Raw genomic sequence first — 27,443 nt, 5'->3', positions numbered from 1 at the left:
TAACAAAGTACCAAACAGTTCCCATAAATCGTCCTTACTCTGAATCCTACATAGAGACTCAGGAAATTTTTTTTTCAAGAAAATTAATCTCAAAGTCCTCAACCCAATAATTCTTTCAAGATTCCCAAGGCCTACTTCCAATAACTTATAACTTCCCCAGCACCAATTCAAAGAAAGTTATTTTTAAAAAATGAAATAACAACATAAACTACAAAGAATTAAAAAAAGAAAAGAAAAAAAAAAAAAAAAAAAGGCAATTCATCAGCCCTAACTCCCTTCTAACCCTTCTCTCACTTGGGCATAAAAAAACAGTCCATTAGAGGCATCACCGCCAGGTCTCACAGCCACTAAAACATCTGAATTCGTGAGGCTACAAACGAAACGGCAGTATTTTTCTCTTTTATTATTAGAGTTTTACCTGTTCTGAAGGAATGCTGGCACACTGAACTAATAAGAGTCCTGAAATACAGGGACCATGCCTTACTCCTCTTTTTTGAAGCCCCTCGGTTTCGAACTAGCCCACTGAATAAAGCATGAAAAGATACATGCCTATTAAAGAAAAATGCATATTTACGTATACACACAAACTTTGACAATACCTATGTGATGCATGACAATCTTTTGTCTGTTGCCAAAACACGGGAGTGCCCTACATTTTAAAATAAAAATGGCTTAAACCCCACCCCCGGTAGCAAAAAGTAAATAGTTTCTTTGGAGCATCTCCCTATCCCCAACAAGCAACGACTGTAAAATGGCTCGTAACTAACGTTTTTCTGAATACGGGTCTCCGCCATCGGCTGGTATTTCTGCTCCTTCCCCCAAACCCCTGATCGACAGTTAAGACCTCGGTTCGGACTGTCCCCGCAGCAGATCCCGAACAGACCCGGCCTCTCCCGCAAACTCCCACCTGCGGAGGCGGGAGCGACCGGCCAGGGGAGGCCCGGGGTCCTGGCCCGGCCCCTCCCAGGTCAGGAAAGTAAAAGTGGGCGTTTTCCCAGCTTTGGGTTAGTTTTTTCACCAGACCTTCGCACGGCTCGAGCCCTGGCCTCTCTGGTCCCTAGCCCCGCTCACCCTCCGGCAACTCCACGGTGCGCGCGCGGCGCAGCGAGCGCGTCAGGCGGTTAAGCTGTTCCATCGCTCTCTCCATCCTCGGCGCGTCCTCCGCGATCGCCGCGCCGAGCCGCGCTGGCGGCCTTCGCGCCCAGCGCCCTACATCCCGCCCCAGGCCCGGTCAGCTGGCAGAGAAGCGGGATCCCCCGGACCAGCACGCAGAGCTGCGACGGCTGCTTGGGGTTGCGTCCTGGTTCCAGGGCCCCCAGCGACTACTGGACAGACCACCTGCGCTGGGGATCACCCGCCGCCGCCTCTGTGCGCGGGTCTCCTACCGTGGCCGCCGCTCCCTTCTGGACTCGCACGGCCTTCTGGGAACTGTAGTTCCGGGCTGGCAGGGCGCGCTCCCGGGGCGGAGCCACGCCGGAGATGCCCCGCCCCGCTCCTCCCCGTCCAGCCCCCTCAGGGCCAGGGCCGCGAGTGAGGCAAGCAAGGCAGGACGGCTTGTACCTCCATGTCCCGGGGAGACACTTCCCGGGCGTTTCCTCCAGAGTTGGACAGGAATAGTTTCCTTCAACTCTATCACTCCCCTATAAATGAATGGGTATAAATCAGGTTGGGATTGCACGATTATTCTTAAATCGAGTACCACCAACTATCTTGGTATTGATACTCTTTTTGGGGGGGTGGGGGGTACCGGGGATTAAACTCGGGGGCAGTGGACACATCCCCAGCCTTATTTTGTATTTTTTTTAGAGACAGGTTCTCACTGAGTTGCTTAGCGCCTGGCTTTTGCTAGGACTGTCTTTGAACTTGATATCCTCCTGCCTCAGCCTGCCTAGTGACTGGGATTACAGGCACGCGCCACCGTGCCCGTCGATATACTTTTTTTCCAGATAAATGAACTGTTTAAATATCATATGTCAAATTTGAGGAGTAATAAGTTAAACAAATGCGAAAGCAAAATTCAATTTTTCCTTCACTGTAAGAAAATTAACAATAGCTTATTTGTTTCTCATACTGAGTGACTTCCAGGAGGCTTGGACACCACTCTTACCTTTTGCTTCATCCCTGTACTTAACCACAACACCTAGCACCAAGTTGAAACTTTGGGGATGACAGGAATTAAAACAGCATGAAAGAAAAATTGTATTTGGTACAATGCTGTCTCAATGTGATGACATCCTAATGAGAAATGCAAAGACTTCATGAGTTATAAAAAACCTGGATACCAACAAGTGTGGAAGAAAGTAATAGAAAGGAAATCAGTGAGAAGAAATCATATTTGTCATCTGTGCACAGCAGTTAAACACCAATGGAAATTTGAGCAGCTGAAACTTGAAAGAATTAATCCCATCAGGGAAACAATAGGAGCCTGGTGAACCCAATTGACAATGAAAAGTTAAGGAAGAAATTCTTCTTAAATCTGTTACCAGTGCTAAGGTGATGCTTGAGTAAGGGAGAAGAAAAGGGTTTGACTCTCAACTTCTCCCTCAAAGAGGCAAAGGCAAAGCTATCTCTGCAATGGATGGGCATTAAGTAGAAAAAAGAAGTCTCACCTGTCCACACAAGATATGAAGGGGCAGAAAGTGGCTGGTACTGTTTGGGTGCTCCCTGCCAAAGCCATCCTAAATCAGTCTAGCCTGTAACTGACATCATCTTCACCTAACCAGTTGGTTCAGATAAGACTAAACCAGTCTGGCAACAAGGTAGGAGAAGTCAACACTTCAAAGGTAGGGCATATGTTGTGGGCCAGTTTAGACCATGCCCAACCTTTGCAACCTGGCTTCAGCTGAAAATGCTTTAGTCTTGTTTGCCTCCCTAAGTCACTTAAAGTCGGGATTCTGGGCTGGGGGCGTAGCTCAATGGTAGAGCACTCGCCTAGTATGTACTGCAAAATAAAACTTGCTTTGGCACCATTGTTCCCTGTCTCTTCCTCCATATAGATTAATATCCATGTCCTGTGGGCACCAAAACTAGAGTTTATGTGTTGGAGCAGAAGCCCTTAGCAGCCTCCATTCTCCTTAGTGCTCCCTGTGCTGGTCACTGTTCACTACAGAACCAAAAGATACTGGGAGAACATTACAGAATGCTGCTGTACACTGTCAGTTCCAACTTCTGCAATATAATGCTGCCTTCTGACTAGCTCTGTTCCAAGGCTTGTGAAGCTGCAATACACCTTTGTCCAATAGATATTGCTACAGTGACAGACATTTTTATAATTTGCACTGCCCAAAATAGAAGCCACTAACCTAATATGTCTACTAGGTGCTTAAAATGTGACTAATGCAACTGAATTTTAAATTTGTACTTAAATACAATTTAAGTTAAATAGCTTCATGTGCCTAGAGGCTACCAGATTACACAGAGCTTCACATCAGGAAGGAAATTGTCCAGCAGGGGATCAGAAAAAGCCAAATGGCTCCTCATCCATCATTACCTAAAGAATCAAAGATTTTCTTTCTTATGGATACAAACACCAAGAATATCAACTGTTAGTGTTAAAAAGACATTCTGTATAATAAATTCCACCATCAAAAACACAGAATAGAATAGTATAAGTTAAGTTCAAATGTATTCATTATACATTGACTAAATTCAACAGTTAAAACAATTTGTTTCAGGTCATATGTATGAAAGAAAAATAAATGTGGAAGCCACAGTTTAGGTATACCCAAGTTAAACTGTCTATGACCATGTAACCAAAACTGAAGTCATCCCAATTCCCCTAAATATCTCTAACCATAAACACAAAACATAAGTTTATGTTCCTATCAGTATGATTCAGTGAAATTAAACCAATCAGCTATAGACAAATCAGCTTACATAGCTGTTGGGTGTTAAAGAAAAAAAGTTAACCATACCAGCCAATTACAAGAGAAATCAAAGTACTTCCTCCTTTATAGCACAGCATTAAATTGTGCTATAACTATAAACTGTGCTATAACTGCAATAAGGTGAGTGTCTTACTACAGTTCAAAATCTCCTGCAACACAATATGTACTTTTTGAATGCCAATAAATTTTTAACTTTTTTCTAACTTGATCTGATTTTATTTTTTACATATGAAAGATAAAAATAAAGCAGCTATTTGCCCTAAGAGACTACCTTTTCCTTGAATTTCAAAGAGGAATTGGAAATAATATGTACCTGGTATTTGTCAAGGTTCTCCAGAGAAACAGAACCAATTTGTGTGAGTGTGTGTAAGAGATTTATTATAAGGAACCAGCCCACATGTTTACTGAAGCTGGCAAACCCAATGTCTATTGTGTGGGCCAGCATATTTGAGACCCAGGCGACCCAATGGTGTAATTTCAATCCAAAAGCTGATAACCCAAACAGCCAGTGCTGCAGATGAAGTCAAAGGCAGTTAGTTGGAGAATTCCCTCTTGCTTTAAGAGCCCAGTCTTTTAGTTCTATTCAGACCTTCAGTTGATTAGACAAAGCCCACCCACATTATGGAGGACAATCTACTTCAACCATAGTTCACAAATTAATCTCATCCAAAATATTATCCAAATTGACACATAAAATTACCCATCATAAATAAATATTAACATGAGTAAAATAAACTTTAAAGCAAAAATAATATAATTATTAGAGTGCTAGAGAATCAAAAGGCAGTTTATCATTGTCCTGAACCTATACCTAACAACAAAGACTAAAAATAAAACTACATTTGGCAGAACTACAAGAATAAATTTCACTACCACAGCCATAGATTTTTAACACCTTTACTATGAAACTGATAGAACTAGCAGAAAAAAAATAAGATAGGTATGAATATAGAACATTCAAAATATTCAGTGACAAGCCTCATCAAAGCACATATGTGAACATTCACTTCACCTAACAAAGAGGAAACACACATTCTTTTAAAGTATAAATGTTAGGCTTACAAAAATACATAAGTGCTGGGCACAGTGGGGTATACCTGTAATTCCAGCAGCTCAGGAGGCTGAGGCAAGTTCAAAGCCAACCTCAGCAACCTAGGCCCTAAGCAACTTAGCAAGAACCTGTCTCCAAGGGGAAAAAAAAAGGGCTGGTGATGTGGTTCAGTGTTAAGTACCCCTGGGTTCAATCCCTAGGAAGGAAGGAAAGAAGAGAGAGAGACAAAGAGACAAAGAAAGAGAGAGAGAGAGAAAATACTTAGGTAACAATATCAATAGGTGTAAGGAATAAGACTGCAGCTATTTCTCCCCTGATTCTGCCCCCTCTCCACACAACATTTTGTAATCTAGATTGTTAACTTTCTTGTCAGTCATTGGTTCAATTAGCCCACAGGCTTTCACTACTTAAGGGTAATTCCCCTGCTATTTGCTCTCTTTTCTCTCTCACTTTCACTCTCACTCTCTCCCTCTCTCCCTCTTGCCTTTAAGAGCACTTTGTTTGTCTGCTAATAAAGTTTTTTGGGTGAGTTCCCATGTCAGGAGTGGTTTCTGGGTGATTTCAATAGGCAAACTAGGAAAATCCATAACAGAAAACAGTTGGGTAGGGAGAAAACCAAAGGAATGGCATAGACAGAGGCAGCTACCAGAGGAAAGTAAAACAGCTTGTAGGTCTAGAAACAGCAGGGGATGCGATGAAGCCAGCAGAGGAAGCCCTGGAGTTGAGCCAAGAGAAGCATCCATGGGTCTCACTAAAGCATGCTCTCTCATTCAATACCTATGCAATCAAGCACAGGGTCCTCCACCTGCCCTCTTCATCTTCAATTACTGAGGCCATTATTATAACCTGAAAAGATCTTTTGGATCCTGCATCTATCAGACATTTCTTATCCTCTGCTGTATATCATGTATATAAATATGTAATATACAATAAGTTCTCTCTATATGTAGAAACTTAAGTCACAGGTAAATGCTGAAACAAAGGCTGTGGGTATAGCTCAGTGGTAGAGCATGTGCTTAGCATGCTCAAGGTCCTGGGTTCAATACTCAACACTAAAAGAAAGAAAGAAAAAAAAAAAGCTGAAATAAAAGAGAACCAAAGAGGGGAAATCATTAAAATTGGTGATTTTTTAAATCACCTAAGACTTTCTGCAGATTATCTTTTATTCATTAATGGGCTCCTTTGGGGAAAATGTTTCATCATTATTGATGCATCTGTTTGTGCGGTAAAAGCCATTATAATGATTGTGTAGCTTTTGACCCAATCATTTCACCTCTGGGCATATAGCCCAAAGAAATAATCTGAAATAAAGACAAAGGTTTATAAATAAATATGTTCATTTATTCTTTCAGCAGTATACATTAAGTGCCTTCCACAGTTCAAGCACTATGCTACAAAAACACCATCATACTATCTATGGGGAGACAAATATTTCTTAAGTATGTTTTGAATAATTACACTCAGGATATACAATCAAAACTAGAAACAAGTTCTCTAAAAGGATAAAAAAAATTCAGTGAAAGACTGAGAACATCTAGAAAGGCTTTCTGGGGCTGGGGAGATAGTTCAGTCGGTAGAGTGCTTGCTTCTCAAGCACAAGGCCCTGAGTTCGATCCCCAGCACCGCAAAAAAAAAAAAAAAAAAAAAAGGCTTTCCCATGAAACAAACACTTAACCTACCAATTGAAAGATGAATAAGAGGTATCTGGGCAAAGGAGATAGGATAAGTGGGTGGAGAGAATGGAATTGGCAAAGATCCTGTGGTACATGGAATGTTCATGAAATCTAACAAAAGTTGTTTTGGGGGCTGGGGAGATAGCTCAGTTGGTAAAGTGCTTCCCTTGCAAGCACAAGGCTGTGGGTTCGATTCCCAGCACCACAAACAAACAAACAAAAAAAGTTGTTTTTGGTTGTGTTTATGAAGGACAAGTAATAAAAACAACAAAAAAGAGTGGACTTTGAAATGACAAGAAAAGAAGCATTCCACACAGGACTTTGTAGCCCATAACAGGCCCTTTAGAATAAGTAGTGCAAAAACACTTAAGAATTTTAGACAAGTGGGAGTAATGTGATCAGATTTGTGTTTTGAGGGGGAAAGTTCACTCCTCTTAAAGTATGAAGAATAAGTTGAATTGTCAATTTAGTAGATGAGAAGAGACTAGTTAGTGGACTACTAGTTAGTCCATATGAGAAATTATTATTATTATTATTATCATTATCAGCACTGGGGATTGAACCCAGGGGTGCTTTACCACTGAGATATGTTCCCAACACTTTTTATGTTTTATTTTGAGATAGGGTCTCACTAAGTTGTTTAGGGCCTTGCTAAATTGCTGAGACTGGTCTCAAACTTGCAATCTTCCTGTCTCAGCCTCTGGAATTGCTGGGATTACAGGCACATGCCACCACGCCCAGCTTGAAACGATTATTTTTAAAGAACAGAATAAAAGTACCTGCCTGTGGTCCCAGCTACTGGGGAGGATGAGACTGGAGGATCCCTTGAGCCCAGGAGTTAGCGATTTGCCTGGGCAATGTAGTAAAACCCAATCTTAAAAAAAATAAATAAATAAATAAAAAGGAAATAAGAAGAAATAATTATCTTTTTTGTTTTTGTTTTCTAAAGTTATAATGTATAGATTATTTTATACAAAAGCAGTTTTTAAAAGAGACTCTGCTATCCTTATAAGTCCAGAGCTGTCCGCCTTCTCTTTGGAGTGATGGCCAGCAGTTTCTTGATTACCAGGGGAGTGCTGGTCAGAGAGGTGGCAGGGGTCTTCAGTGCTCCATGGAGGGGCCTCTACTCAGGGTTGAAGGCCATTTGGACAGGGCCTATGGGACTGACCATACTCTTATCTGTCTTCTTCAGTTTTGCAGTTGTGTTTCTGTTCAATCCAAAGGTGACTTCCTTGGAGCTGGAGGGTGTTTTGTTTAGCTGGCCAGCTAGCTATGCAGAGTAGGGGACAGTGCTGCTCTTGACTTTTCCAAAGAACAGGGGTTTTGGTAAGGAATGGGTGTCAAACTTCACAAAGTCCTTCTCTGTTCTACTGCTTCCCAGAGCTTGGATCTGCCTGACTTTGGATTCCCCTATTTCATTGTGTTCTATCTAGTTCAATATTTCTTTCATTGTTCTCCCTCTTTTTCAAAACTGTTGTTTTCTCATTGGACAGATTGTAGAGGTCAGAGCTGCTGGGTTCTGCCTTCTTTGTCTGTGACCTCCTGCACTGGGACAGGGTGGCCTAGTCATGCTCTCCCTCTGCTAGGTTCAAGGGAGGATGGGCCAGTGTGCAGTTGACCAGGATAACTTCAAGCTTCTGCTTCCTTTTCAGAACTCGAGCTTCATCTGTTGGGGAACCTCTGGTGGCTGGTATCTGAGGATGACTGCTGCCAGGGCCGCTCTGAGACTTGTCCTCCAGAGGCAGCTCTACGGAGTCTCAGATCTCTTCCTGTGCCTTCAGACTCTTTCTTCTTAGCCTCTTCCTCCTGTTGTGCATGGGGACAGTGATTTCTGAGCTGCTCTCCTCCCTGGTGCTGGACTTGACCTGCTCTAGGTAAAGCTGCAAGCACCTGTGGGGTCTGCCTCTCAGTAGTTGAAGCGCGGGGTCCCTGCTCTGTGCTGAGGGTGTGACTGCATCCCTGGCGCCCCCAGTTTTAGGCTGGGTGTGGTTCTTCTTTTTTTTTTTTTCCTTTTTCTCTTCTGAATATTGCCTTCACTGTCCTCTTCCTCAGCAAAAAAAAAAAAAAAAAGAGTGTTTTCTTTCTCCTTCTCCAAGTCAGCTTTCTCTAAAAGCTTACATCTTTTTTTTCTTATGTCTTTCTTGACTGAGGGCTTGATCATCTTTGTCAGCAGAAAGGTCCTCAAGGAAAACTGAGTTGAGATATATCATCCTTAGTGAGGCCTTGGAACTTTTTGATTAGTTTGCAGAGATGCTTCTGGTTGAAGGAAGGAATGCTTTTCTTGTTCCTTATTTCCAGGAGTTAGTCAGCAACAGCCTTTTAGCCGCACTGGAGAAGGAGCCCGTGTCCTTGAAGATTCCATAGGCCTTTCCTTCTCTTTCATCACTGATCCCGTTTCTCCTGCAGTGGCATTTTCCCAGTGCTGTCTTATTTTGGCTGATTGTTTTTCTCCATGCTGCCTGGTTTTCAGAAGTCTCCTCTTCAGAGGTCACCATCACCCACTGCCATTTACTGTTCCTCCATTGTCTTTTCATGTACAAACGGAAAGTGATCTAGAATGACTTCAAAAACACCCTAGCTATAGTCAGTACCAGTGTGTGGTCCTTGGTCTTGGCAGCAATTTTGCAGAACGGATCAATAAACTTGACATTCTGAGCCCAAACCTCTTTCCTTCCCATTTTGGAAAGTTCATCCAGACAAATATCAATGAAGTGGAATCTCACTCCATCAGGCGACTGACTCTCAGGACACAGGAACTTCTTTGTCAGAACATATAGAAAAAAGCTTGATTCGGTTTTCTTCCTAGCCATTCCGTTTCAGAACTTCAAAAGACTGGCTCTGGACCACACGGATTAGCATATCGTATTTGTCCAGGCCCAGCTTGTCTATTCTCTTACATTCTCTATTCATGGTTTGCCAACAGGTTTGAATGAACAGGTACTCAAGTGCTATGAACGGAGAAATTTTGAAACTGCAAAAAAGGGGCTGGGGTCACGGATCAGTTGCAGAAGAGCACATGCTGAGAACTTGCCTGGCATGTGTGAGACACTGGGTTCGATTCTTAGCACCACATATAAGTAAATAAAATAAAGGTCCATAGACAAATAAAAATATTTTTTACAAAAAACTGCAAAATAAGCCCCTCCAACAATAAGAAAATTTCTCATTAAGTTGTGGTGTTTATATAATGTAGTATTTTGCAGCCATTAAAAATGATGCCTAAGAGCTGTGTGTGATGGTACACACCTGTAATCCCAGTGACCTGAGAGATGAGGCAGGAAGATCTCAAGTTCAAGGCCAACCTCAGCCATTTAGTGAGGCTAAATTAGTGAGACCCTGTCTCAAAATAAAAAATAAAAAGGACTTGAGATGTAGATAAGTGGTTAAGCACACTTGGGTTCAATCCCCAGGACCAAAAAAAAGATACATGTGAGTAAAGAATAGCATTGACTTCAGGAAAAGCAGCTGTTGGAATGGAAAACCACTGACCCAGAGTTAATAGAAACAAACAATGAACCCCGAAAGAATTTAAGACGCACAAAACTTTATTAAGAATTTCTGCTCAAGCCAGAAGGGAGACAACACATGAGGGACAGAGACCACAAGTTGACTCAAGGGAAGAACAAAGGCAGGGGCTGGGGTTGTGGCTCAGTGGTAGAGCACTTGCCTAGCACATGTGAGGCATTGGGTTCGATCCTTAGCACCATATAAAAATAAATATATAAAATAAAGGTATGGTTTCCATCTCTGACTAAAAAATCTTTTAAAAAAAGAAGAAAGGGGAATATCTTTTATTCCATCCCCAGGGTAGGCAGGATCTTGGTCTCTTGATGTCATCACATGTAGAGGTGGGACTTCAGTCATGCCTGTGCTTTTCTTTATCATGCTTTTTTATGTGTACGTGTTTCATAACCATCTTAAGTCTCCACCTAGGGATATGTTTTGCCATGCTAATAAGGTGTAGGTAACTGGGAGTTACCTTAGTGACTATTCTATGCACACATTTGCCCCTTACCACCTGGAAAGCCCTTATCGTCTGTGAAAGTCCTTAATATCATTACTTTCAGAACTGATATTTCTGCTGACCATATAATCTCAGACAGCTAACCAAGTGCAGTGATGCACATCTGTAATTCCATCGGCTCAAGAGGCTGAGGCAGGAGGATCACAGGTTCAAGGTCGGCCTCAGCAATCTCGCAAGACTGTAAGCAACCTATTGAGACCCTGTCTCAAAATTAAAAATTTAAAAAAGGGTGCTGGGGATGTGGCTCAGAGGTTAAGCACCCTTGGGTTCAATCCCTGATATCAAAAATAATAATAATAATCTCAGAAGGTTAAGTTGACTTTCCCACCCTTTCGTCCCCTGATTATCTCAATCCCATAGCCTTGAAAACTAGTTCACCTTTTAACTCCTCATCTTCTGATATGACCCTTAGCCCCATAGGACTGAGAGCTAGCTGTGCTCTCTTATTGCCTATGAGAAGTTTTATATTTTGTCCAAAGGGTGTCCTGTTGTTCATAGGCATTCCCTGACTGTGCCAGGCCAGCCATGTGAAAGAGACTTATCATTGTATATGCCCTCAGATCTCTATGATTCTTACCTCTAAAAATTCATTGCCTAGTCAAACCTGTTAAAATGATTTTTTTTTTTTTTTCGTACCAGGAATTGAACCCAGAGGTGCTTTACCACTGAGCCACATCCCCAGTCCTTTTAAAACTTTTTATTTTGAGACCGGTATCTCTAAGTAGCTTAGGGCCTCACTAGGTTGCTGAGGCTGGCTTTGAACTTGTGATCCTCTTGCCTCAGCCTCCTGAGTCACTGGAGCTACTGGCATGTACCACCACACCTGGCAGTGATAAAATGATTTTAAACAACCCAAATCAAGAGGTACTGTGTATGAAAAGTATTAATAGAATGGGCATCGTTTTATATCCAGAACAGTCTATTTTTTGTGACAATGTATATGCTCATTTTTTTCTTTTGGATGGATGACTTTTACATTTTTATTACAATATTTTCTTATAAAAAAGTAAACAGCAGGACTGGGGTTGTAGCTCAGTGACAGAGTCTAGCATGTGTGAGGCACTGGGTTGCACTGCATATAAATAAAATAAAGATTCAATGATAACTAAAAAATGTGTATTTAAAAAAAAAAGTAAACAGCAAAATAAAACTCATCACCCAACCAATTTCATTTTGTCAATATCCCCATTTATTCTGCCATTCTAACACTATACTGTAATGTAATTTACTGTAATGTAAATCTCAAATATCATAGCATTTCACCTATATATCTACCAAAGATAAGGATTCCACAAAATAATTATAATGTAATTATTATACATAAAATATTTGCTAAAATTAATTGATAGCATCAAATATCCAGAGGATTTTCAAATTCTCTCAGTTGTCTTACACATTTTCTTTTGTGTGTGTGTGTATGTGTGTGTGTGTGTGTGTGTGTGTGTGTGTGTGTGTTACTGAGGATTGAACCCAGTAGCATTCTACCGCTCTACCACTGAGTTACATCCCCAGCCCTTTTTATTTTTCTAAAATAAAAATTTTATAAATGAAAAAAATTTAAAATAATTAAATTTGTGATTCTCGTGCCTCAACATCCCAAGTACTAGAACCATAGATGTGGGTCTTACATTTTTAGCAAATTACTCTTTTGAATCAGAATCCAAGTAACAGCTCACATATCTCATTTTGTTGAGATATGGCTGAAGGTTCTTTTATTCCATAGTATCACTCTCCTTTTCCCCTCTTAACATTAATTATAATCCTACTTTGATTCGGGTGCCCACACTTCTATACAGCCCATGTGTAGACTCTACCCCTGTCGCTAGGGGCATGTAGCTCAGGGGCCTAATCTCATACTAGGCCACTGCTGTCCATTGGTAGTTCACAATTTAGACCAATGAGAAATGAGAAGTTGCTCAGAGCTGTCAGAAAAAACCTTCCTTATCCTTCTGAAGAAGTTTCTGGAACTTAAACACTGTGTCTTTCTCCTTCCCTGCCTCCTTTTCTCCCCCCACCACTTCTCCATGTGTACCAGTTAATTAAAAAGGGATCATGAATATAACAAAATTATAAAAATTTTAAAGCAAAAATTATAAAGCTTTTAGAAGAAAATATATGATACTATTTTCATGACCTTGGAGAAGGCAAAGACTTCTTGAACAGAACACACAAAGCAAAAAAGCATAAAGGCAAAATTTGATGTTAATTTTTAAAAACTTCTTAGCAGACAACATTATTGGAAAAAGGACTAGGCATTTTCTCCATAAGAGGAAATATTCACAAAGAACATATCTCAGGGGCTGGGGTTGTAGCTCAGTGGTAGAGTGCTGGCCTCACATGCATAAGGCACTGGGTTCAATCCTCAGTGCCACATAAATAAATAAAATACAGGTGATGTTTCCATCTACAACTAAAAACAAACAAAAAAATTTAAAAAAAAAGAAATATCTTAGAAAGCATTTTTACTTGAAGAACGCCAATCAAAAGACAAAGTACCCAACAAACTGAAGATGTTTATTCTATACTACTCTCAAGAAATGTAAAACATGGCCCCTCCAACAGAAAGATAGTTTAATATCTCTTATGACACAAAGTGAATACATGTATATTCTATCAATGCAAAAAAGTTTCTTCTCTAAGACTGAGATGAAATAATAAAGGGACAGGGTAGATATTTTCCTCTTCAGTTGCCACATCTAGCTTAATATGTGGAGAGAATTATTCCTGGAAAAATCTAACCACACTAAAATAAGTTTTCTATTTTCTTGAGTTCTGAGATAACACAACAAATACTGAGGAAATTTAAGTTAAAATCTTTATCTAGGAACTGGAGGCATGTTTCAGTGGTAAACTGCTGCTTATCTAACACACACGAGGCCCTGTGGGGTGGGGGAATCACTGTCTATGAATCAGCTCCATACATATCAATTCTCTTCCCTGTGTGTCTACAATGGGAAGTAGATGCTAACAGGAGCTGACAGAAATTTTAGGCCACCAGAACTTTTTCAGGAGTATATTATTGCAAGCCTACTTTCATGTTATGTTAAGATTAAAAATGTATTAGCTCTTAGGAGAAATGTAAATGATAGGATTTTCACAAATCACATAAATTGTGTAAAGTAGGAGCTTTTGGCTATGCTTACAATAAATTTGATGTCTCAAAATTTCATATATCTACTGCAAAATTTCAGGGTATCTGCTAATATAAAAGCAGTGCTGGGGACTGGGGTTGTGGTTCAGTGGTAGAGCACTTGCCTAGCACGTATGAGGCACTGGATTCGATTCTCAGTACCACATATAAATAAATGAATAAAATAAAGGTCTATCAACATCTAAAAAAAATGTTTAAAAAAATCAGTACTGGGTCTTCCATGATAAGGTATTAGGATATCAGTAGACATAAATAACATCCAAAATGTGACTCATACTGAGAATTTTAAAATTTTAACCATTAAGGAATTTGTAAAAGTCTGTGACTTTGATAATAAGTAAAATCAATAATTAGTCTTATGAATGAATTTTCTGAAGCTTGTAGTAAGTTCAATGACCTTAGTGATCACTTCAGAGAGTAGCATGAAAAGTTATTTCCAACCAAAAATAATAATGTCTAGAAAACTAGTTAACAGGACTGGGGGCATGACTCAATGGTAGAACACTTGCCTAGCACATGTGAGGCACAGGTCAACATAAAATAAATAAATAAATAAATAGTATTGTGTCCACCTACAATTTATATACATATATATTTATATTTATAAATTTATATATATATATTTTTCTATGTATTTATATATAAAGAAAACTAGTATCATTGAACTTGGGTATTTGCAACCATTTTTATTTGTACTTTGATTCCCCCATTTCATTGAAGTTCTGTCTTTTTTAAACATTTAATTTTGGTTAGATAAAAGGTGCTGGTGAAAATAAACCAATCCCAAAATACTAGAGAAAAAAAAAGAAGGTGCTGGTGAGTTCCCCCTGGGTAACTTAGTTCCAAGTTCAACATGTATATTTTTATATTCTCAAAGAGTTCAACTTCTAAAAAGTTAAGACACGTATGAATGTGATCGTGAAACAGAGCAAACCGTGGAGAATCCTTCAAGTTTTACCAATGACCCTGGGAATGTGAGGGACAGTCACCACTTTCAGGGTAGGGAGGGAGTAGAATCAGGGAGATTTCATGCCTGAAGCAGGTCACATTTACACATGGGCAACAGAAAGGAGCAGGACAATCTGCTTAACAACAAATAATAACAGCTGATATTTGTTGAGCATGTATAGCTGATTTAGCCGAGGCTTATGGGTAATTGGAGAATTAAGGCTTACACGTTTAGCCAGATTTCAGTTAGCCGTGAATGACATGCTTAAGAGCTTGAAGCCTGTTCCACAAGCAGTGAGGGCAACATCATCAGAGTGTAGTGGGAAAGAGTAGTAACAGCTGGATGAGTTAAGAGGCTACTGCAATCATACAGGTGAGTGGAAATACGACTTATTAAGGTAGGAATGAACAATGAAGATGGGCATAAGTACTGTGGATTACCAGGATGCAGAATCCAGAATCTAGGTGGTTGATGGACTAGATGGGTAAGAGCTGAAGATGACTTGAAAGTCAGTGGTAGTCAGAATTACAGTAGACCTTTTGAAGGAGAAACACTAATACAAAAGTTCTATGCACACCTTTTGTTTTTGGTGTTGGAAATCAAACCCAGGATCTCATGATAGGCAAGTGTTCCACCACAGAGCTACAACCACAGCAAAACCCTTTTGACAGATTTTCATGGAGGAAGACAGTAATTTTAAATTTGAGTCATCCATTTCTCACAAAGCTAGGTCTGAGGCATTTGAATTTATTGTTATACATGTTTGATTTTGCCCTTTCCTCCACTTCAATGCAGTGGACCTGCAGATGAATGCATATTGCTGTATTCCTTGCTGTTCTTATGCACATGCTATGTTTCTAAGTAGCCTGAGTCTGGAGCAGTTCAGTATCATCCGTGAGTCTGCGATCATCCTATGCTAGATCCATTTCATAAATGCATCTGTCATCTGAGTACAGGTTTTCCACATCTGTATTTTGCAGGCTTAATTTACATAAAATCACATTCAGTGGGATAATGTTTTCTGAAAAACACCCATGTATGAGAACAGATAAAAGCAGAAGGTGCCAAGAGATTGAAGAAAGAGATGGACAGACCAAAGTATGTCATGGGCAACAGCAAGAAAGACAGATCCCCACACCATGAGGAAAGAGGAAAGGGTTTAAATGCTCAGACAGACAAGGTGGACCAGCTAGCATGTACTTGGATTTTCTCAAAAACTATTAACATATCAAAGCATAGTTAGGATACAGTCTGGTAGCTGGGGTGTAGCTCTGGGTAGACCACTTGCCTAGTATGTGGAAGATTCTGGGTTCCTTCCCTAGCGCCTCAAAAAAGTAAATGAAGAATCAGAAGAGTTGTTTAAGAACAGAAGAAAATGAGGGCTGGGGAGATAGCTCAGTTGGTAGAGTGCTTGCCTTGCATGCACAAGGCCCTGGGTTTAATCCCCAGCACCCTACCCCCAACAATGACAGCAAAAAAAGAGTAGAGGGAGCTTGGGTGAAAGAGCTAGGAAATAAGGTAAAAGACATGGTAGGATAGATTAGGAGAGTTTGATGAGCCACTAACTGATTTGAACCAGTGGAGTGATGTAATACAATGTACATTTCTTAAAATACTGTCCTAGCTATTGAGTAGATAGCAAACTGTAGGGCTATAAGAAAACAAACTAAGAGCTCACTGAGGGATGATAGTGCCTTGGACTAAAATTGTTTTAGTAAAGGTGGTGAGAAATGATGGCTTTTGAGAATTTACTGGGAATGAGAAAAAGGGTTTGAGAAAAAGAGAGGCATCAAGAATCTAAGACTTCTAAGGATTTTGGCCTGTGTTACCCAGTGATGGAGCTGCCAGTTACTGATACGGCAGTAACTGGAGAAAGAGTGGTTGGGGTAGGGAGGAAACAGAGTCCCTTAAATTTAAGGTGTTTATTAGATATGTAAGAGGAGTCAGTCATGGTGGCGCATACCTGCAATCCCAGTGACTCAGGAGGCTGAGGCAGGAGGACTGCAGGTTCAAGGCCAGCCTCAGCAATTTAGCAAAGCACTAGGTAACTTAGCAAGACCCTGTCTAAAAATAAAAAGTGAAAAGGACTGGGGAGGTAGCTCAGTGGTAGAATGCCACTGAGTTCAATCTCCAGTACCACAATAAACAAAGAAAAAAGAGTTGTCAGCTGTGGATTGTAATAAAACCACACAATTGAACAAAATCACTTAGGGAAAATAAGAGAGAGAGAGAAATTTGAAGTAGTAAGACATCCAACATTTACAGATAGGCAAATGGAGGTGGATCTAGCAAAGCAGTGTAAGAAGGAGCAATCAGACAGTTAGTGGACATGAGCCATGTGAAGAAAACTTCTAAAGTATTTTAATGCTCCTGTTAGAGTACGAAAATTGAAGATCAATGATTGGATTTGACAACATAAAGATTTCATATCCTTTAAACTTATGGTTTTGATGGAAAGATGACTGTAAAACCTGATTGGAATAGGTTTAATGGAAAATGGAACCACTTTGCTATATCACTGCAGATGTTAATTATATAACTCATTTGGAGGATAATTTGGCAATATCTATCAAATTTCAAATTTCAAATGCATATATCTTTGATCAAGCAATTCAACTTACATTTTATTCTGTAGATATATTTAAATTTGCACAAAATTACAGTTATAGAGATGATTTTTATATCATTGTTCGTAGTGGCGATAAAGAACTAGTGAAACTGTGATATATGTCACGAAGTATCATAAAAATAATGAAAAAATGCTTTCTATTTTTATGCTGAAGTGACTCTATTGATATTGAATAATTTCCAAGAAGTATTGTTAAGTCGGGGTAAAAACCAAGGTACAGAAGGAAATTCATAGTGTGTTAACATTATTAAAAGAAAAAAAGACTACATAACTGCATGTGTGTTGGATATGCACAATTTACTGCTAACATTGTTGTCTCCAAGTTGGAAAAACTAGTTTATTGGGACACAGGAGCACTGGGTACCCCCTTATAACAGCTAAATTTGAATTTATATAAATGTTTTACCTACTAATTTTTTAAAGACAGTGAGAGCTGGACATGGTGGTGCATGCCTATAATTCCAATGACACAGAGGGCTGAAGCAGGAGAATCACAAGTTCAAAGCCAGTCTCAGCAACTTAACAAGGTCCTAAGCAACTTTCAAGACCCTGTCTCAAAATAAAACATAAAAAAGGCTGGAGTGTACAGTTCAGTAGCTGAGTGCCCCTGGGTTAAATCCCCAGTACAAAATAATAATATAATAATAACAACAACAATGACAGAGAGAATACGAGGTGAAAAAGTAGTGGCAGTCAGAATAATTCACAATTCATTCTCTCTCTCTCTCTCTCTCTTGTGGTACAGGGCGCTCTACCACTAAGCTATATCTGCAAGCTTTTTTTTTTTTTTTTTTTTTTTTTTTTTTTTTTGAGACAGGATCTTACTAAGTTGCCAAGGATGGTCTGAAACTTGCAATCCTTCTGCCTCAGCCTCCCAAGTTTCTGAACAAACTACTGAGCCCAGCAATTAACGTGGTTTTAAAGGAGAATGCAGAAATGGGGCAACAAGTGGAGGCTAACAAAGGAATCTACACTACATTTCACTTATATTTTAAGTTGGGCAATATTGTAACATGTTTGTATACTGCTATAGAAATATTAAAGTATAGGGGAGAAAGTGAATAATAACACAGAGAGAGGACAATTGCTCTTTGTGAATAGGGAAGTAAGGATGGAACCCAGTGCTCAAGGGAGACCTCAGACAGGAAGTTAGACGGACACCAAGGTCATAGGAGAAAAGGCAAAATTCATTGGTATAAAGCACACAATTGGCAGATGTACCGGTGGGAACACATGAATACTCTCTTCTTGTTGCTGCTATTACGTCATTAAATAAATTGCAAGCTGAGAGTGAAGCACTGGAGTAGAGAGAAAAAGCAATATGAGATAAGTTACTTAGGGAAATAAGAGAAGGGCTCAACTAAGAAAGTATAGCAATTCTGCTCTGTCATTCATTTAAAGTGAGACTAGTTAGCATTTATATTTTTATACAGCCAATTTTGGCTTCTTGGATGTAGTTCTGGACCAGATGGAAAGTTGTATTTAATTAAGCCTGGGGATTTCCAGGTGAGTATGCTAAGGAGTGAAAGAAGCAAAGAAGTTTAGGCACGTGCAAGGGAGTAACCACAGCGATCAACTGAAGAATCGAAGCTGGATAAGAGAAATGACCATGTTGTTCCTATTGAAACAAGATTCTCACAAAAATAAATAAAAACCTGCAAAAAAAAATTTTAAAAGTAAGTACCTGAAGGCACTGGAAAGGGAACAAAGCTGACAAAAACTGAATGGAAGTCAACATTTGAAAGCAGGGATAATGGATGAATTTCTTATTCTTGCTGGAAGTGGGGCAGATCCCAGTTGGCATTAGACAGCTACAATTAAAGTAGAAAAATCACTGTTTCACTAGCTCAAACAGGAAAACAGCTCCTACAAAGTCCATAGGGAAATTCTGAAAAGAATAAACCAAAGCAGGAGAGTTCCAATTTGGCATTTAAATTTTCCCACATCTCTGGCTGACCCATGAAGTACATGCAGGGGTCAGACCCCAAGCAAAGCTAAGGCGAAAAGAACTGAACTGAACACGGATACCAATGTTGCCCTACCTGCTTTGAAGACATGTGTTTCCCTCTGAGGGTTTTCTGTGATTGCCGTGTGCTCCAATAACGAGGACTTCGCACAGTCGTCATGTTAACCTAATTCACATCACTGCTAGTTAATTCTGGTATTCCTTTTCACTGAATATTTGATAGTGAAATCCTCTTTCTTCTCCACTACCTCCCCCACTTCTGTAGATACAACACTCAGAGTAAGTATCCTGGCTCATGGGCCGCAAAAAAAGCAGCCAACATACATTAAATTTATTATTCCCAGGACAAAAAGACCTGAGGGGCCTAGGGAGGAAACAGATGTCTCCCAACATAGAGAGGAGAATGGCCTTTGCAAAATTCAAAGCACATTTCTGGTATTTAATTTGAACAAAGGTATTGAAAAGTTTGTAAACACTTTTAATTATCTTACGATGCTCATAATTCTGTATCCCCAGAAGCTGGTGTCTGAACTTGAGGTCAAGACTGATAGTTTCGTGCCTTGCACAGAACCTACTCAGGCAGAGCATCACTATAGCAACTGGGCAATCTTGTTCTGCACCTTTGCACAGAAAGTCCCAGAGTATCGCAGCCACAACCCAGAAGCAGTCAAATACTATGATCTAAGTCACCACTCTCCACAACTATCCGTCTCCAAAACTCTTTTTTCCTGCACTGCAAGAAATTGAACTGAGAACCTCATAAGCGCTAAGCAAGCACTCTACCACTGAGCTATATCCCCAGTCCTCCAGAACTTTTTTCATCTTGAAAATTTCACTGAGGTGTGGTTTACTGCTAAACCAGTAACCTTCTCAGAACCATGCACAGTACTTGGCAAGTATAGGAACAAAAATACTCGTTAACATGAATGAGGTTAAGGGAGAAAATTGTTCATATTCTAATTTACTGATTAGTCAATTAGAACCTGTCCCAAGGATGTGTAGGCTACAGGTCTCAAGCTCTCAGTTCTTTGAGTTTCTTCCTAGCTAGCAGTCCTCTACCAGTATGTTTTAGTCATCTTTTTTGCTGCTGTGACTAGATAACCCAACCAGAACAATTATAGAAGAGAAAAGGTTTATTTAAGGGCTCACAGTTTCAGAGGTCTTAGTCCCTAGAAGGCTGGCTCCATTCCTCAGGGTTTGAGGTGAGACAGAACATCATGGAGGAAGAGTGTGGCAGAGGGAAGCAGCTCACATGGTGATCAGGAAGCAGAAGAGAGAGTCTCTACTTGCCAGAAACAAATATAGACCCCAGAGCCCCACCCCAATTCCCACCTCCTCCAGCCACACCTTCCACTTTAGTTACCACTCAGTTAATCCCTATCAGGGGATTAATTCACTGATTGGGTTAAGACTCTCACAATCCAATCATTTCTCCTCTAAACCTTCTTGCATTTTCTCACATGTGAGCTTTTGGGGGGACACCTCACATCCAAACCATAACACAGTACAACTTTTTCTTAGTGCCACCAGTTTTCATCTTTTGTCACTACTCCAAATTTTTAATGTCCTTGTCCTTCCTCCATTATCTCCTAAAAACTGCTATCTCCAGTCCATTGATGTCTCCAGATACATGAACATATTCACTATTTCCTCCTATCCTGCCATATCGATTAATATTATCTTGAACGCACACATGAGGTTCCTGAAGTAAAGACCAATTATAAAGTTCAAAGCAAATAACAACTGTGAATCCCCATCCCCTGATTCTTTCCACTGGGATGATGTAACAAAAGGCAGACACTGCTCTACAAATATAAAACTTGTGTTGTTGGAAAAGAATGCTGACAAAAAAATCTGGATATTTATATAAAAGAAAGAGTGGCATCTATCTCTTCCTTGCTGAAAGTCTCTTTGGAATGAATTGAAAGGACCCTGAATTCTCATGTAAATAAATCTCTTGGGAAAGAGATTCATTGTCTCTAGCTTTACAACCCAGGGATGCCTGGAGTCCTTGCTCTCAGACCCCATTGAAATGTAAACTTGCGCCTCTCTAGGTAAATCTGGAATTCTCCCACTATCTAATTAGTCACCTTTCAGGGTTTGTTAGAACCAAGTTTCAGTAACATTTGTTCAGAAAGTCTTGCTGTACAAAAGCACAGTGATATGTTCTCCACAGCCCCACACGATTTCACCACCCAAGTTTGCTAATATCTATCAGAGACCTAGTTGCAAGCATGACAAACTTCCTCTAACTGATTAAAACTGAAGTGGAGTTACTAGGGAGCCTAGAAAACCAGGTTTGGGAATCAGGGAAGTCCAAGACAATCTGGACAGAAGTTGAGGTGACAACTAGGATCACTCCACAAAAACCACCTGGTGGGACTGATGTGATGCCAAGAACCACAGCCACACAGTGGCTACCAGCTGTTAGCTGCTGACCGCAACGCAGCAGAAAGTCCATTGCCACCACTGCCACCACAGAAAGGATTATTTGTGTCATTGGTTCCGGTTTAAACTCTAGGACCGGAACTTCTGGTCAGCTGAGTTTAGGGCATGTACTTCTGTCCTAGCTGTAAAGGAGGCTAGAAAAGTGAGTGAGTTTCAGTTTCTACAGTGAGAGGTGACCTCTGACAATAGCTAAGACTCATACTGTGGAGAGTTGCCCTTACAAAAGAAGGGAGTTCAAATGTTGGGCAACCACAAAAACAAATTCCATTATTTTGTTACTCTATATTACTTATCTCAGTCTTTATCTACATCCATCCAAATGCATAAACTGAAAATTATGGCAGCATCTTTGAATTGTTCATCCCTACATCTGATAGTTCTCAAGGTTCTTTGCATACCCCTCTTAAGCATATCATATCTCATGTTTAATCTCTGTCTTTATCACCATGATGACAATAATTGGACCCTCATCATTTCCTCTTTGGATAAAGTTATAATATCCTGTGTGATTCCCCTGAGTCAGGCCTCATTCCTTGCAATCAATCTTTCACACTGCTCCTACACAGAAATCTTTCTAATATTAAATCACGTTGTTCCCCAACTTGTCAATGATAGTCTCCATCCCATTCAGAATCAACTTCAGATTAGTGGAATGGTACACAAAGCCACTTTGACCCATCCCATTTTCAGCTTGACCATCTTCCAATATTCTGCTTGACTCCAATGGTGAAAAAAATACTTGTTCTCCAACTATATCCTGTGCTCACACATCACAGCTGTGCCCAGCTGTTTCACTCCCTGGAATGTCGTTCCAACCTCATTTACCTGCAACTCCCAATCTTTCTTCAAGACTCAGCTCATCCCTAGATGAGTTAGGGCCCCCTGTCTGTCATCTGGGAGTCTATTCTACACACATATGTTACCATGTGTAGGTTAGTTTATTGTCTGTGTCCCTCACTAAGTGATGATTTAAGGTAGAGTGTTACTATCTCTATATTCTCATTACTTTCAACATTTAATAAATCTATTTAGTGACAAATTAACAACATCAGTGGAGCAGAAAAATCAAAGAATTCCATTGGACAGATGAATGGATATCTAAACAGATTAGAGTTGTACAAAGCTACATAATTATGACAGAACTAAAACTAGAATTCTTTTTTTTTTCCTCGTGGCACTGGGGATCTAACTAAGGAGTACTCTCCCACTGGGCTACATCCCCAGTCCTTTTCATTTTTATTTTGAGACAGGGTCTTGATAAATTGCCAAGGTTGACCTTGAACTGTGATCCTCCTGCCTTGGTCTCCCATGTAGCTGGGATTACAGTCATGTGCCATTTCCCCTCAGTTAAAACAAGAATTCTTAACACCTGACTCACTAATCTCTTCTTCTACAAGGGCTATTGCACCTCTTGTGAAAATCTCACTGCATACTTGATTATGAAATTATGCCCCTACCTATCTTAGGGATGCATATAATTTCTAGTAGAAAATATTCAAAGATATTACCTCAGTAGAAACTTTTTTATTTTGAACCTGGTTGACTTTGAACTTGGGATCCTCCTACCTCAGACTCTCAAGTAGCTGGGATTACAGAAGTACGTACACTGTTTCCAGTTTCTCAGTAGCAGACTACTAAGCACCCCCTAATGAATGGTAGTAGGGTATTCGGCACCTCAGGAAAAATTACCTAGGTTTTTATCAATGTCATGCCTACAAACATTCTTTCCATAATAAGATATTTAAAAGTCAGCCAGGCATGGTTTCACACACCTGTAATCCCAGCATCTTGGGAGGCTGAGGCAGGAACATTGCAAGTTCAAGACCAGTCTTAGCAACTTAGAGCCTGTCTCAAAATAAAAAAAATAAAATGGGCTGGGGATGTAGCTTAGTGGTAAAGCACTCCTGGGTTCAATCCTTGATACAAAAAAAAAAAAATAATATTGGGTTGAGCATTTGCAGTGGTGCACACTTCTGTAATCCCAGCCACTTGGAAAGTCTGAGCAACTTAGTGATACTCTGTCTCAAAATAAAATTTAAAAAGTGGTTGGCGATGTAGCTCAGTGGTAGAGCACCCTGGGTTTAATACCCAGTATTGCAAAGAAATTAAAAGGTGGGAGGTGGGAAACCAGATACATTTTAAGATATTGACGTGTCAATATTATGGAGTGGCTTTGTGCTATCACTGTTGTTAATCAAATCAGATCTGATTGTTTATGTCCTTGTCAGTGCTTAGATGCTGTAACTGCAGTAATTGCTCAATGAAAGCAACAGGGTCAACTGACAGACAGCTGCCAGGACATGGATGACCCAAAACAAAGTTAACTGACTTCATGTGAGGCTATAAATTATGAGGTTAGAGGCCTTGTAGGTTTTTCATGACCCTGGAAAATCTAGAGAAGTATTTCCAAATCACTACTGCCTCGTGTTTTATAATCTTATGTTAACAAATTATCTTTCCTACACAGTCTGTGGCAATAATAGATGACAAATATTTTCTTTTACCTTTGAAATTGCATCCTTTGTTTTATTTTCTATGCCAGGACACAGAAAGGCTAAAAGCTTGTCATTAGAATAATGAGACAACAGATTTATTCCTAAAAGAAATCAGTTTTTGTTTTGTTTTGTTTTTAGAGCTGGGGTCCAATCCAGGGCTTAGGGTACATGCTAGGCAAGAATTATACTGTTGTGTCATATCCCTAAGCCTGAAGTAGGTATTTTATCTATCTATTTATTTAGTACTAGGGATTGAACCCAGGGGTGCTCTACCTCTGAGCCACAATCCCAGCTTTTTTTATTTTTTATTTTGAGACAGAGTCTCACTAAATTGCTGAGGTTGGCCTCAAACTTGAGATCCTCTAGCCTCAGCCTTCTGAGTTACTAGGACTACAGAGGTGTATCATAGCACTCAGCTCAAGTAGATATTTTAAGTGGAGGAAGTAAATTCCTAAGTATTGTCTATTACTATCTCCCAAATGTATTAAGATTAAAAATCAGTTGGCAAGCCAGGTATGGTGGCACATATTTGCAATCCCAGCAACTCAGGAATCTGAGGTAGGAGGATCACAACTTCAAGGCCACCCTGGGTAACTTAGTGAAACCTCATCTCAAAATAAGAAATAACAAGGACTGGGGAGGTAGCTCAATGGTAAAGCACCCCAGTATAAAAAATTAAAATAAATAAATAAATAGAAAAACATGATACAACATGTTGACAAATATACTATAATAGAACTATTTCTACATTTACACATCAATATTAATTCATATTTTCAAAAGTTTATAGGAAAAAATGTCCACTGTAGTAGAAAAAATATCTGTTCTTCACTCATTGCAAGGTTCATGGCTAACATATAAGAAAAGACAGATTAAAAAAGGAGAGCATCATAAATTTATTTTAAACTTTAAATCTCAAAGGATCCTTCAGAAATGAAGATCTAAAAACCCAAGGAAAATTGTGTATTTTAGGGATAGTCATGTGGGAGTAGAGTCAGAGGACAAAGGTGTATGATCTAATGGTGATAAATTGGAAGAAACTTAACAAACCCTGTCTCTTCAGATTCTCCTTGGCCTGGAGTATAGGGTGGAACTCCTCTGGAATGAGGGTTTATGACCTTCATGGGAGGTAGGTCAGAGGAATTTTGTATGGTTTACTACAGGGAAAGAAAAGTCAAAAAGTTCTAAGAATGGACCTTACCACATCTGAAGTTTCCTCATTTTCTTCATCTTAAAATACCCTGTATGCCAAGATGCCATATTTTTGAGCCCCAATCCAACAAAACTGATAATGGTATCACTTCTAAGGAGGAACATTACAGTGAATGAATAAGGTTAAGGTCACATACAGCTCTTTAATTTATTCATCTCTGTATTTTTAAAATATTTTATTTTTTTTTTAAATTCCAAATTTTTTTTTTTGGAATTGTGGTGCTGAGGATTGAACCCAGGGCCTCACGCATATTAGGCAAGTGCACTGCCACTGAGTCACAACTCCAGCCCCCAAATTGTATTAAGTATTAATCTTGCCAATTAAAAAAAAAGATATTCTCATAAAGTAGTAGAGCAGGTTTTGACCCTAGCTAGATAGAATTTTCTATGCCCTTAATAACTATGAAACAATTATATTATAAGCATCATTATATAAAACAGTCCAGAAGTAATTTAATATGTAACTGGAGTATGTGTGTGTGTGTGTGTGTGTGTGTGTGTGTGTGTGTGATGCTGGGGATTGAGTCCAGAGCCTTGTGCATGTTAATAATGCACGCTACCACTGAGATACACCCACAACCTGTATCCGGTATTTTATTGTATAGATGTAGTATGATTTAACTCATGAGCCTTTTTCTCCAACAATTTAAAGTAACTTTTAAAACTTTTTGTTATGGAGTTTCCAAACATGTACAAAAATGGAGCAAATATGTGTATAAGGAACTTTAAGGTATCTATAATGCATTTTCAACAATTACCAATTCATGGCCAACCTTGTTTGCCTAAAATGAAAACTTTACTTTCTCCTTTTATATAACTTCTTTCTCTTTGTGCCCATCTTTTTTTCTAAAGACAAAGAAGATATGAATATCTAGATTCTGATCCATTTACCATTCTCAACAACTTTACCCTTTAAAATCTTCTTCCATAACTGGGCATGGCCTACAATCCCAGCTACTTGGGAGGCTGAAGAAAGAGGATCACTTGAGGCCAGGTGCCTGAGGCCATCTGGGCAACATAGCAAGACCTTGTGGAAAAGAAAGAAAAACCATCTACCATCAATGACTGGGTTATTTATTAGGTATCCACAGCTATCTGTAGCAAACTTACTTAAATCTTATTTCCTTAGATTTTCTCTGTCCCTGAAATAACAAAAGAACATAAAAATCCTGTGCAAAAACTATAATGATAGTATATAAAGCACTTAGTGTGTATCAGCAGTGAAAAAGTCAAGTAAAATAGGGATCAGAAAACAAAATTTGGGATAAAAAGATCTAAAAGTTGTATCCACACATAACGTTTTCTTTCAAGCTGTGGTCTTTGGTTTTAGACACCATTTGGATAAATGAAAATAAAATCACATGGCAGCCACAAAACCCAGTTCACTGTTTCAGTGCCTCCACATAGCATCTTCCTACAGGTACTTTACATCCTCCATTAGTGTTCTTGTTCTGTGTGGCAGAACAGAATTTGGAGACCAGGTCCATGAACAAAGCTGGCGAGCAGGATGATAGGAGTGTGGGCAGATCTAAGAACACAACACAATGTTTCAGTTCAATGGTGATTCAGAACCATGGACAGTGTACATGGATGTTCACCTCTCGCACCATTCTCAGGGTATAGACAAAGAATACAGAAAGGAATTTGTATCACAGTGACTAGAATTGAAGGCATAGGCAAGGTTCAGAGGCTAATCAGGTATTCACAGAGCTCAGGCAGAGGCATGATGAAGGCCACAAAATCCAAAGATAGATATTGGGGGATCATACTCAGGGAAAGAAAAAGTTAAAGCTAAGGACCAAAGTAAAGAGTAGGGTATAAGGAAGTCTGAATAAAATAGGAAAGGGAAGGGATCCGGATTTGAGAACAAGAAACAGCACTTTGTTGTTGTTGTTATTGTTGTTGTTGTTTTGGTACTGGGGTTTGAACCCAGGGGAATTTAACCACTGAGCCAAGTC

General features: G+C 39.6%; 1 protein-coding gene and 1 pseudogene across 6 annotated transcripts in view; both read right to left on the bottom strand.

Moving 5' to 3' along the window:
- Positions 1-1,423, bottom strand: part of HACE1 (HECT domain and ankyrin repeat containing E3 ubiquitin protein ligase 1) — an 82,952-nt gene extending 81,529 nt beyond the window's left edge. For all 5 annotated transcript variants that reach the window (XM_079148370.1, XM_079148372.1, XM_079148371.1 and 2 more), the window contains exon 1: positions 1,072-1,423. In XM_079148370.1, coding sequence (XP_079004496.1) covers positions 1,072-1,147 — 76 coding nt within the window. In that variant the 5' untranslated portion in view covers positions 1,148-1,423. The remainder of the gene's footprint in view (positions 1-1,071) is intronic.
- A 7,369-nt stretch (positions 1,424-8,792) lies between these two features.
- On the bottom strand, positions 8,793-19,490 carry LOC306666913 (ribosomal RNA processing protein 1 homolog B-like; annotated as a pseudogene). The gene is made up of 2 exons: positions 19,393-19,490; positions 8,793-9,582 (listed from the first exon to the last, which is right to left on the bottom strand). The product of its transcript is annotated as a ribosomal RNA processing protein 1 homolog B-like (transcript).
- Positions 19,491-27,443: the final 7,953 nt, after the last annotated feature.

The sequence above is a fragment of the Sciurus vulgaris genome (assembly GCF_902686455.1).
Source record: "Sciurus vulgaris genome assembly, chromosome: 7".
In the NCBI taxonomy this organism is placed as follows: Eukaryota; Metazoa; Chordata; class Mammalia; order Rodentia; family Sciuridae; genus Sciurus; species Sciurus vulgaris.
The sequence above is the reverse complement of the archived record's forward strand: the minus strand, read 5'-3'. Positions and strand labels throughout refer to the sequence as shown.